Source organism: Podarcis bocagei (genome assembly GCF_964188305.1).
Source record: "Podarcis bocagei genome assembly, chromosome: 3".
In the NCBI taxonomy this organism is placed as follows: domain Eukaryota; kingdom Metazoa; phylum Chordata; class Lepidosauria; order Squamata; family Lacertidae; genus Podarcis; species Podarcis bocagei.
Genome location: NC_138127.1, coordinates 80332365 through 80345833, shown reverse-complemented (window position 1 = coordinate 80345833; position 13469 = coordinate 80332365). Strand labels below are relative to the sequence as shown.

The 13469-nt window shown below is 42.9% G+C and overlaps 1 protein-coding gene across 1 annotated transcript; it reads right to left on the bottom strand.

Annotated features, from left to right (window-relative positions):
* Positions 1-10121: 10121 nt before the first annotated feature.
* PFN3 (profilin 3) lies at positions 10122-12658 on the bottom strand. Its single transcript, XM_081186138.1, has 2 exons — positions 12411-12658; positions 10122-10705 (listed from the first exon to the last, which is right to left on the bottom strand). The coding sequence occupies exon 2, from the start codon at positions 10626-10628 to the stop codon at positions 10215-10217; it is 414 nt and encodes a 137-aa protein (XP_081042264.1). The 5' UTR covers positions 10629-10705; positions 12411-12658; the 3' UTR covers positions 10122-10214.
* Positions 12659-13469: the final 811 nt, after the last annotated feature.

Below are 13469 nucleotides of genomic sequence, written 5' to 3'. Positions count from 1 at the left end.
ATAAGGTAAGATCTCTGTAACAACTTCCTATAAAGTGGGTTGTCTTCTGTGAATCACAATTATTTGTTCATTAATTTAGAACATTTTCACCCAGTTCTCCAGCTGAAAAAGGGGACGGGGAGGAAGAGGAAAGCAAGCAAACTCAGATACCGATTCTAGAAGTTACAAGCAAGATTCATACAATTATCAGCTTGAATGGAAACAGTTCTGAGGAAGCAAGGAGTCTCTTAGTAGAGCTGATGGAGAGACTTTGCTTTCCTCTCTGCTGTTGCTGGATGGCAGTCAAGAATGTAAATAGAGTGTGCTGGGTGAGGCCAATGGACCATTCAAGTCCAGCATCCTGTTCCCACAGTGGCCAGCTATAGGAAACCCTCAAGCAGGGCCTGGGGGCAAGAGCATCCCCACCCACCCTCACCCCCCAGTATCAAGAAGCATTACTGCCTCCAGCTGTGACTTAATTAGTACAGTTCTGGACTAATTAGTATATGCAGTTCATGATTTATATAAAGCACCTAAAATCCTGGGTACTGGACAAAAGTGAGGAAGAAGGAGATTCTTTACACAGATAAGGTTGTATAGTTGCCTGATTTTTGCTCCAGAAAAATCTCGTCTTCCATTGTTTTTAAATAAAGCAGGGATAGGGAATCTGTGTTATTGGGCTACAACTCGATCACCTTCTGTGAACTCCATGGGAATTGGAGTCCAGCGACTTATGGAGGGTCAGAATTAAAGACTGCATCCCCCCCCATGATGCTAAGGATACATTAGAAAACATGCTGTGTCTGTGTATGAATAGATGGTACACCCATGATCCAGAACATCTGTACCATTTAATATCATGGCTTAGTCCCAAAGAGAACAAGCAGCTTTTGCTTGATAAGGGTATCGAGAATCTTGTGTTGTAGATCCCTAGACCCCTTCACAGAACTGCATTTCCCAAAGTTAGCTATTAAGCCTATGGGCGTAGATACGCCAATGATATGGCACTGCTTATTTTATAGTTATTGTGTTCTCTATCCCCTGCTGATTTCTGCAAGGTCCCAGGGCATTTTTATCAGAACTCTTGGCACCTTCGTAGTCCATCTAGGTGTCTTGGTTGAGTGAAAAGGATCTAGGAGGATCTAGTTTAGTGAAAAGGATCTAGGAGGTTGAGTGAAAAGGATCTAGGAGTCTTGGTTAAGTGAAAAGGATCTAGGAGTCTTGGATGAGTGAAAAGGATCTAGGAGTCTTGGTTGAGTGAAAAGGATCTAGGAGTCTTGGTTGAGTGAAAAGGATCTAGGAGTCTTGGTTGACCACAAACTTGACATGAGCCAACAGTGTGACGCGGCAGCTAAAAAAGCCAATGCAATTCTGGGCTGCATCAATAGGAGTATAGCATCTAGATCAAGGGAAGTAATAGTGCCACTGTATTCTGCTCTAGTCAGACCTCACCTGGAGTACTGTGTCCAGTTCTGGGCACTACAATTCAAGAAGGACACTGACAAACTGGAACGTGTCCAGAGGAGGGCAATCAAAATGGTCAAAGGCCTGGAAACGATGCCTTATGAGGAACGGCTAAGGGAGCTGGGCATGTTTAGCCTGGAGAAGAGGAGGTTAAGGGGTGATATGATAGCCATGTTCAAATATATAAAAGGATGTCACATAGAGGAGGGAGAAAGGTTGTTTTCTGCTGCTCCAGAGAAGCGGACACAGAGCAATGGATCCAAACTACAAGAAAGAAGATTCCACCTAAACATTAGGAAGAACTTCCTGACAGTAAGAGCTGTTTGACAGTGGAATTTGCTGCCAAGGAGTGTGGTGGAGTCTCCTTTTTTGGAGGTCTTTAAGCAGAGGCTTGACAACCATATGTCAGGAGTGCTCTGATGGTGTTTCCTGCTTGGCAGGGGGTTGGACTCGATGGCCCTTGTGGTCTCTTCCAACTCTATGATTCTATGATTCTATGATCTAAGTTCCCCCATTACTGTTTGTATGTGGGGCTCCAGCATTACATTATAGCCAGTGGGCAGCTGTCACACTGAAATATGTTGATAGGAATAAATGGCAGGCTGTCAAAAATCTTAAAGGGAATCGATACAAGTAACGCATTAAGGGGGGAACTGTTGACACTATAACTCTTTTTATTTATTTATTTAAAGTTTGTAGATATAGTGGGAATAGTTTGGTTTCCTGGAGTTCTTCCCTGGTGAGAAAAAAACCCTATAATTGCAGTGAATACTTTCCTTGATGTGCCTGCTTTAAAATGTGCCTGCAAAAAAAAGGCATGATATAATGTGTAGTCATATCAGTCAGTACTAATCCTTTGCTAGTCAAAGTCCAAAGTCCGCTTTGAGAATGAGAAAGGTTTTAAGGATCACCATCCAGCTGCACTAAATTAAGAGCTTCAACACCAGTGTTTACACCAAAGAGAACACAACATTTTTTTGTTATTATTTATAACTTATACTTTAATATACCAATTCCTTCATAATCTTTACCTGTTAGATCACATTTTGCAGAACACCAGTGCCTTGTAAGTTTCTCTTCATCATCAAATTGCATGCTATATAAAATCTATAGGCTCGGGTCCAAAGGCACAAGATGCAGCAACTTTGCTAAAGTTAAGATTGATTTGGTCAGTGTCTGAATGGGAAAGAGAGAGACTGCCTGGGAATCCCATGCAAGCAATCCTTAATTCAGCGAAAGGAAGGTGGGACAGATGGTGGGTTAAGGCATTCAACTGCACTATTGTAAAGAAATTCTCTGTTTGTTTGCCCAATGTTTATTCTGTTTGCCTTACACAAAATGAAGACTCTTGTCCCATAGAAACTGCTAGCGGTTTATGCCACGCAGCCAGCCCACTATTTGGAAAGGCTTCCCTTAGTCATGCTGTGTTAGTCCAGTTTCTGCATGGGAGAATTGAGGAACCTAAAATGCACATTTAAAAATGGGAACTTAGAAAGCAATCTCTGAGCTATTTGGACTCATAATTCCACCTAACTGGAAACATATGTTACACATAACAACCGTGTCCAGCTTGCATGTTTGGTCACAGAGGCACAGGCATTCCTATGAAAACTAGGATTCCTCTGTCGTAAGACTGTTCTTTAGTGCCCTCTACTGTGAAGAATTCAAATTCTCCTGAGAATAAAGAAAAGTTGTTTTTCAACAAGGCATTAAAAAGGAGATGCATTAGACACACACTTTGGAGCTACCATTAGACGGAGTGAGGCAGCTGTATCAGGAGCTGGTTGGGATATTGTGAAAGGGTAGCAAACTGTTAGTGACTTTATTATTGTTGTACAGTCCTTTTGCCACCAGGGAGGAGAGGGGGGAGAGTGCTTATAGGCTGTTCTGCCTTTTGTGCCAAAATCTCCTTAGGTACTATGCATCTTTACTTGATGTGTTTGCCATTTGCTATTCTGGCTCAGGCAGCCAAATGTCTCAGACCAGCCCATATTTAATGGTCCTCTACATTAAAGGGACGCGGGTGGCGCTGTGGGTAAAACCTCAGTGCCTAGGACTTGCCGATCGTATGGTCGGCAGTTCGAATCCCCGTGACGGGGTGAGCTCCCATTGTTCGGTCCCAGCTCCTGCCCACCTAGCAGTTCGAAAGCACCCCTAAGTGCAAGTAGATAAATAGGGACCGCTTTATAGCGGGAAGGTAAACGGTGTTTCCGTGTGCTGTGCTGGTGCTGGCTCGCCAGCTGCAGCTTTGTCATGCTGGCCACATGACCCGGAAGTGTCTTCGGACGGCGCCGGCTCACGGTCTCTGGAGTGAGATGAGCACGCAACCCCAGAGTCGGACACGACTGGCCTGTACGGGCAGGGGTACCTTTACCTTTACATTAAGTTTAATTTTTCCTTGGTGCATCTAACCCATTTTAGATCTCATGGCAACCAGGCGATGAACCTTTTTTTGCAGTGGTACCCAACCTCTGAAATCTCTCTCTTTCTCTGTGTCACACACAGACGCACACACACACGTGTGTGTGTAAGGCAGTTACCACCTGTGATGTTGTTTCAGCATCTGTTAAAGGCTGCTTTGTTCATTTAAGCATTCTGCTGATTTTATTGCCAGCCTTGTTCTGATAATTTTTACTGAGGTTTATTGTACTTCTTTTATGTCTGCATTTTAATGTATTTGTTTTGTACTTTAGTAGTAGAAGAAGAGTTTGGATTTGATATCCTGCTTTATCACTACCCTAAGGAGTCTCAAAGCGGCTACCAATCTCCGTTCCCTTCCTCCCCCACAACAAACACTCTGTGAGGTGAGTGAGGCTGAGAGACTTCAGAGAAGTGTGACTGGCACAAAGTCACCCAGCAGCTGCATGTGGAGGAGTGGGGAAGCGAACCCGGTTCACCAGATTACAAGTCCACCGCTCTTAACCACTACACCACACTGGCTCTCAGTAAGTAATAAGGGTTGCAATCCTAAATATTACTTACTAGGGTAAACTTGCATAGAATTGCAAGTGTGTCTTGTTGGTTTGATATGTTTTGTACACTACCCTGAGGTAGTTTTGATAATGAAGGACAGCATAAGAGCTGCTGCTGCTGATTTTATACCTGATAGAAGGTAGCAGACAAACCATTATGTAAGCTCAAACATTAGTATCATTGCTCCACTGATCAGTGGGAAAGTACATTTGTGTCCAAAGGAACTGGGCTAGAATGCTAGCAAAACCAAGAAATTGAAGTGACTAGTTTTTGCATGGGCACCATACATTTTAAGCAGGTGGCAATTCTATGCAAGTTTACCCTAGTAAGTAATATTCAGGATTGCAACCCTTATTACTTACTGAGCCACTTAGGCTATAACCTTAAACACATCTACTGTACTGGGATTAGACTCCATTAGACACAATGTAACATACTTCTGCATAAAGAAGAATTGGATTACACTACTTGTGATGTAAAACCAAGGTACTTTAAAGCTTAGAGGGTGTAGCAGTGCCTTTTTAGGATTCCCACGCTAAACATCAGGAGCCCTACAAATTACAGGAGTTATGTAAAGAAATTACATCTTATTTTAAGGTTGTAGGCAGAAATACAGAGACAGAGATTAAGCACAGGTCACAAAAGAAAGAAAGCTGAACTAAACATTGGCTTCAAAACAGTAACTTCTATCACCATGTTCCAGGAATGTACATAGTCATTTATAATGTGACTCAGCAGATTGCTCTGTCATAATTCCAAGACGGCAGAGTGGGTGGAGTTTGGCAGGTAACCTGGTATGCCGAAAGAGCAGGTGAGAGATGAAAGATTTGGATGGGTGATGGCCTGGGAACTACATTGCAGAAGCTCCTGCAGCCAATCGGAAACCGTGGAAGCCCTGTTGGACGTTCGACTTCCAAAAATAGTTCGCAAACCAGAACAGTCACGTCCGGGTTTGTGGCATTCGGGAGCCAAAACGTTTGAGAATTAAACTGTTCGAAAACCAAGGTACAACTGTACATTTGCACCAACTTGGAGTTCCATGACAGAAGAAAGGCAGGATATAAACATTTTTTAAAAAATGAACCAGGATTCTCGTTTTAAAAAGAAAACGGAAGCCAGGGTGAGGCACATAATTGTAAACAAGTTCTAGACTTTATTTCTCAGGAATGTTCTGGATCGGTTGTTTAGACTTCTAAAGTCTGAACAATGTAAACTCATATTCTGCAGCTGGAATGGGGAATCTGTGGCTTTTCAAAAGTTGTTGGATTACAACGCCTATCATCCCTGACCATTGGCCATGCTGGCCGGGGCTGAAGGGGAAATGGAGTCTGACAACATTTGGAGGCAACAATCATCCCTGATGATTCAGGTGCAAAAGACACACATTTAACAGGAAAGAACTCGGAGCCCCATAATTTGCTTGGAGGATCAGAACTGAACTGAGTGCACAATCTTTCCACATACCGTATTTTTTGCACCATAACACTCACTTTTTTCCTCCTAGAAAGTAAGGGGAAATGTCTGTGCGTGTTATGGAGCGAATGCCTGCGGGTGGCAGGGGGGATCTGCTGCAGTCGTGAGCAGAGGATCCATGGTTCCCCTTCCTTCCCTCCTCCGTGGTTACAAAGCATGGATCCACATGGATCCTCAGGATTTTTGCATTGGGCTACTCCAAACTCACTGTTAGATCACATGTCTGTGGCCACAGCATGAACCACAAAAATCATATATCCACTATTTCATGTAGAATATTTTTTTCTTGTTTTCCTCCTCTAAAAACTATGTGCGTGTTATGGTCTGGTGCGTGTTATAGAGCGAAAAATACGGTAACTTTTTTTAAATTTTCGCAATGTATTTTTATGGTGATGGGGGAGTTATTTTGTCATTGCCATTTCTGAACAAGTGGGAGTCAGGAATCTTTGCTGCTCTACTGCAACTCACACCAAAATTCACCAGGAGATCCTGATCTACCATCTTTGCAGGGTAGTACACAATGAAGTGACACCATCCCACACCTTGGGTTAGAACTTGACCCATGGCACAGTCACAAAGAGGTTGATCTTGATGTGAATAGGTTATCCTTCAGTGCAAACGCAGCCAGTAAAAGGTCTCCTGCTGCTTATTGGTCTCTCTGCAATTTTTGCACCACTAATTATGCATTCTTGAAAATAGGTGTACCTGGAAGGCGATTTCTTACTGAGAGAGACAACTGCAGATGAGACCCATTATCTTGCTGCTTTGCAAAATAGCTCTTTTCTTTCAGGCATTTATTATGAATGCCTCTATTTTTAAGCCTATCATTGGCTAGTTATTTGCTAGAATAATTCCGTCCTCTCCTTTAGCTACATTGCGATCACTTAAAGTGCATGACTCACCAAGCTTTCCCCCTGGAGAATATAAATGGTAGAGTAGATGTTTTCATCAACCTCCCTTCTGTTTGGGGAAAAAAATATGTTTATGTTCATTGTTATTTTCTTTAATTTCCTGCCACAGGTCCCCAAACAAAACAGAACAAAAACCTTCTAAAAATATAGCTCCCTGTCAAAAGGACGGCTATTATTAACATGGAATTGTCACCAACCCAACCTTATCTTTTCTGTGTTAACTGTTAAGGTTTTCACCATGAGCATTATTAAGTTGGACTCTTAAGAATTACATTTCTAAATCTGAGATTTAACTAGAGAATCTTTGCTTCAATAGATTTGTATCTCAGGCAAATAAAAGGAATGCACTCTAGCTGTGTACTACTCCTTTTTAAGATTTTATTTTTATTTTTTGAGATTTCATGAGGCACTTAGCCAAGGCAAACTGAAGGTCAACAGCAGATGAACCAAAAGGCTTGTTGTATACTGCAAGCAGAAGGTAGGAATTTGCTATGCCCACACCAATAAATATGGCAATTAGGAATCTTTCTGTTCTGCTCTCCTGTGGTTTTGAGCTTGGCATAATCACCTTTATGCTAACTGGACTCTGGCTGAGACCCAGAACCAAATATTCACAGTGGCCAACCAGATGCCTATGAGAAGCCCACAATCAGGACATGAGCACAACAGGGCTCACCTGTTTATAATACCCAGCAACTGGTATTCAGAGACACCTACAGCTATCATTGATATAGTAGTCATTGATAGCCTTATCTTCCATGAATCTTAGACAAGGATGCTGGACTAGTTGGGCCTTTGGCCTGGTCCAGGAGGGTTCTTAAATTCTTAGAAACATAAAAGAAATACTGCCCTGCCTTCTCCAGCAGGAGACTTCTCAAGCTAAAAAGTTAAGATGCTTCAAAAGTGATCAATATCCTGCTGGAGGAAACATCTGAGCAAACGTTAATTACAAAAAGCAAAACTTCCACCTAGAAATGTTTGATTTGATTTAATTGAAGCCCTTAGAGTTAGGGATCTGACTGCATCCACAATTAACACTTGGATATTGCTGTGGTGGCGACTTTTGCATTTCAAAGGAATCCTATAATTGCTTAGGGCTCCACCATGTGCTACAAAATCAGTGGTTACACTGCATGCATCCATAGTGCACTACATGTAAGAGCGAAACATCTTCTTTAAAGCACTTGTTGTTATTCTTGTTTTGGTTTATCTCTTCCTGTTGCTGCTCTGTTCATTGTGAATATAGTATTGCAAGTGTCAACAGAGTTAGACCAGAACATTTGAGGCTCTACAATTCAGTGCTTAACACCATAGCCAGACACTGGAAAGACTTGTCAGGTGTGAACATGGACCACTGGTACCAAATTGTATGGGAAACAACCTTACTGGAAAAGCTAACCAACAGACTGAAACTGACACGGGGACAAATAGAAGAGGACACCTTCACCCCAGTATGACTCCCCTTTATCACATACACAGCTTAACAGTCAACAACAAGAACCCACTGACAGCATATGAATCAATCCATCCACCCCCTCACAAATGCAAACAAACCCCACTGCAACCAACTACAGATAACCAACCACGCCTTGCCCCTCTCCAATCCCTCTCATTACCAATAAGCAAGTAGAAAGAGAACCTACCCAGTTGACACTGACACCCCCCACATGTACACCATATAAAAATAATATGTTTCCCCATCCCTCCCTTTTCTTCTCTGACCCCATACTAAATACAAAACTAATGTCTCATATCAAATGTAACTGATTTGCAGAAAAGACTCTACAACCTGAAAAGAGAGACAATGCATGTACTTTTGTAAACTAAAAAAATCTTTATTTTATTTTTAAAAAACACCAATTCAGTGCTTGAATTGGTTGGAAAACAGATTCCAGTTTAGCTGAGGTTTTTGTTTTTTTTAATTAATGTTTATTTTCTGGGTTTCCATAAATTCAGGGTAGCTAATAAGTATTGAAAGCAGAAGTCTGCATACTCTCCCAGCAGCCACAGCTGAAGCCCCTGGAGATTATTGTTTGCTGACTGGGGCTTCGATTTAGCATAGGATGGGGAAGAGCTGGCTTGGAAACAAGACAGCACATGTGAAAAGGAGCTCAGGATTGTAGTCAATCGCAAGCTGAATGCGAGTTAGTACAGTGATGCAGGTGCGGGGGAAAAGTGAATACAATTTGGGGATGCATTCCTAGCCCAAATCATGAGAAGTTATAGTCCCACTTTTATCTTGCACTGGTTTGACCTCTTCTGGAATACTTCAAACACTTCAAAGGATATAAACAATTATTACATAAAATAGGATACAGTGGTACCTCTGGTTACTAACTTAATTTTTTCCAGAGGTCCATTCTTAACCTGAAACTGTTCTTAACCTGAGGTACTTTAGCTAATGGGGCTTCCCACTGCCGCTGCCACGCGATTTCTGTTCTCATCCTGAGGTAAAGTTCTTAACTCGAGGTACTACTTCTGGGTTAGTGGAGTCTGTAACCCAAAGTGTTTGTAACCCGAGGTACCACTATATAGACAAATTGGAACAGGGTCAGAGGATGGAGACCAAAATGAGCAGCAGTATGGAAAAGCAGTCCTATGAGGGAAGGGTGAAGGGACAGCAGGGTATAATTAACATGCAGTAAAATACACTAAGGTGCTGGTGACCTTGATGAGAGATGATAGTACTTCACATTTCTGAAGGGCTGTCACACAGAGAGCCAACAACCTTTAGCTGTCAAGTTGTAATGTGATTCAGTATGCTACCTAAAGTTTGGCACCTCCTGTGTTCAGGATCCCCACCCCACATCCCACCAGGTCCTAGTGAATGCTAGAGCTAAAAATGCCCCCGCACCTTTAGCTACTCCATTAAGTGCTATGTTTTTTAAAAAACTACTTGCAGTGATTGGTTGAACAATGGATTTCTGTTTATATGCCTGGCACTTCACATGCATGCTTGCACTGGCATCAATACTGCAAGAAATGTCTGTTACGAGGGTCTGCCTTTTGCTGGCTTCATACTTGTCTACAGTGCAGAAGCAAGTCACAATTCCAGCAGTCACCATCTCCACAGTGAGAGAAGCAGTGTATACAGGCAGATGCACTGAAGGTGTCTTGCTGAAGGACCCATCAAAACCTGAAGCCAATACTGACCTTTCCCCCCATGATAGAATCTGCAGTCCCCTTAGCACCAGTCAGATAGGTGAGCCAGAAGAAGAGCAGGAGACACTAGGGATTGAACCCGGAACCTTCTACATGCAAAGCAGAGGCTCTACTACTAAGCTATGGCCCTTCCCATCCTCACAACTCAAGGAAACAGGATGGAGTTTGCTAAATGCTTTTTATTTCAAAGCAGCAATAGTTTCCCCACGTTTCATCAGTCAGGAGAAAGGTGATCCAGACAAATCCTTGGCTCTAGCTGCCTTTTGCTTTCATGTTCGCTATCAAGTCATGCACCTTCTTATTCAGAGCCCCTCCATGGACTCCCTTTTTGCCCATGAGAAAGATGAGCGCTTTGGCACCCTTCCCAATACAGATGGATCTGCTGTCACCACCTTTGGTTCTCGTGTCCATCACAGCATCTTTCTCTACTAACAAGTTGTCTCGGATTACGCTGCACTTCTTCCCTGCTATGGTGATCCCAGTCTGCAGGAATGCCTTTCTGTCCTGCCCAATAATTATTCCTACTTCCTGGGGAGAGATGGCGGCCAGCAGGCCTCCTGGCTTTGAAGCCCAGACAGATTTGTTGTCAGAATGTCCCACGATCGCTACATCTTCAATGTTTTTGTCCTTCAGGACTGTATTGATGTAGGCTTTCCAGTCTCCCATCCTGCTTTGGCTCCCACAATTTCTTCTTTGACAAGTGTTCTGCCTTTTCTTTGTCTCAGGACTGGGTTGTTTTCCAGCTAATGTTAAAATATTTTTAAAAGTACATATATAAATATATACATTCATCAATTTTAAGATATGTATACACTACTTTTTTAAAAAAAACACCTGACTCCAACATTAGTTTACAGAAATATAAAAGATTAGGCAGAAAGTTAGAATGCATCGCCAGTGTTGAAACAATGATTCTTCAACAACAACTTCGTTGGACTGGTCATGTTGTGCGGATGCCCGATTATCGTCTTCCAAAGCAACTACTCTATTCCAAACTTAAAAATGGAAAGCGTAATGCTGGTGGTCAACAAAAGAGGTTTAAAGACTGCCTCAAGGCAAATCTAAAAAAATGTAGTATAAACATTGACAACTGGGAAACACTGGCCTGTGAGCACTCCAGTTGGAGAACAGCCTTTACCAAAGGTGTCATGGGCTTTGAAGACACTTGAACTCAGAACGCAAGGGAGAAACGTGCTAAGAGGAAGGCACGCTTGGCAAATCCACACCGTGATCAACTCCCGCCTGGGAACCAATGTCCCCATTGTGGAAGGATGTGTGGGTCCAGAATTAGCCTCCACAGTCACTTATAGACTCATTGTTAAAACCATGTTTACGGAAGACAATCTTACTCGGCTATGAGTGATCGCCAAAGAAAGAAGAAGAAGAAAGCAAACCATACTCCTTTGCCACTGGGTATGGTGTTGAATGTCACTCTATCCAGCTCTGCTAGGCTCCAGGCTAGTGCAGAAATTTGCCTGCTCTCCACCTTCCATGCCCTGGCTGGCATGTGCAGCAGAGCTGCAGATGCACTGCTTCATTAAGTCCTGCTGGGCAGCAGCTGGAGTTAGGGGTTATACTCCTAAACAGCTTTCCACAATGTGGTGTGCTCCAGATGTTGTTGCACTCCAACCGCCATACAGCCCCAGCCAGAGATGGTCAATGGCTAGGAGTAATGGAAGATGTTGTCCAACAAAAATCTGGAGGGCACCGGGTTGGGGGTTACCGCACTAAAACAAATGAATAATAAAAAAGCATACCAAAAACAATTGTAAAAATCCAAAAGAGTACTTAAAATGCTTAAGTGGTTAAATGGTTTTTGCCTCACACCTAAAAACTGGAACCAGGGAAGCTTCTTTAGAAAGGGCACTTTTATAATGGGATGCACAGCCAAAAATGTTTGCTCTCTGGTTGAGAACTGCCTCTCTGATGGAGGAGGTTTTAGGGAACAGCATCAGCAGATGACCTTAGAATGAAGGCAGGTTAATATGGGAGTAGGTACACCTTCAAGTATTTGAGTCCCAGGCTATTTAAGGCTCAAGGCTTGGGAAAAGGCTAGTGAAGCTTAAAATACATGTTAAAAAATTGAGAAATGGGATCTGGACAAACTGTACCAGTAAAATTATAGCATCTGTATTCTGAACAGAAGCTCTTTTTGAAGGCAGCCCACATATGGCACATTGAAATAATTCACCTGGGAGTTTACTAAAGCATGGGCAAACTTTGCAAAATGCTCCAGCAGTGGTTACAGCTGCTGAATCAGTCTTGGCTGGTAAAACTCACTCCATGCCGCAGAGGGTGACATGGGTCTCTAAAGACAGAGCTTGATCCAGGGAAGACCCCACCCCCACCCCAAGCTGTGAACTTGCTCTTTCTGAAGCAGTGTGCAAGCCTTTCCAGATCTAGCTGAATACAATATCCCCAAACATGAGAACCATCCACCCTCAGTACCTCTGTAACATCAGCCTGTGGGGTACTGATGAAATGGTGCAAATTGAGATGAAAGCCTGGAAGGAATTGAGGTAAGGACTTGAAACCAAGCCCCTGGAGGTTTTAAGCCTGAGGTTCCAGCTCAAGATCCTGGGCTCGTTGGGAGTTCAGGATCAAGGCTCTGGATACCTCAAAGCTCAGATGTCAGGAAAGTTAATCAAATACCACCCTTGCTTAGACAGCCAAAGGCAGTTTGAGCTCACAAACCAATTGTTTATGTGTTTATGCTTCAACCGTTGCTAAGGAATCCACTGTGATGTCAAAAGTATCTGTAACCACAGCTGGTCACCCATTATGACCTCATACCACTCCTAAAGTAGAATTATTCTCTATCCTCCATTATGGGATTGGAAAGAAATAAAAATATGTTTTCTTTCCGCCCTTAAGTCTCCTTAATGAAGCTGATTTGCTGTAGGTTCGGGACAGAGGAAGGGGAAGGATTTCACACCACATACAATTCTACTTTGTGTGCTTCTGGATGGGGACTTTATATTGCAAGTCAGATCAGATTTTCCTGTGTGTGCATTTGGCACCTTAGAAACTACTCACCCACTAAAAGAAGGCACTAACAAACTTCAACACCAGCAGTGACTGCAGAGATTTAACAGGCTCTGTTGCCATATTGGTTCATCTGCTGAAGGGGCAAAAGCCAGATAAAATAAAAAGATAGGGCTGGCATTCTGATGATGGTGACATCCTGTGGATGCTGGAGGTGGGACTTGCAGACATGAGCAGTGCTGATACCACACCTATCTGGAAGGGCCATTCAGAGAATTGGGGTGCCTGCATCAATATTTTGATTGGGAGCTAAGCATTCAGATGCACTGGGGAAGATCTGTTGCTCAGCCAAGCACTTTCTTTGCATGCAGAAGAACACTGGTTCAATCCACAGCAATTGCAAGTAGGATTGGTAAAGACTCCTGCCTGAAATCCTAGAGAGCAACTACCAGTCAGAGTAGGCGACGCTAAGATGAACCAATGGTATGACTTGATATAAGACAGTTTCCAATGTTCTTACCC

Coding starts and splice junctions, on each gene's coding strand:
- PFN3 (XM_081186138.1), bottom strand. CDS start 10,628: ATGGGAGACTGGAAAGCCTACATCAATACAGTCCTGAAGGACAAAAAC.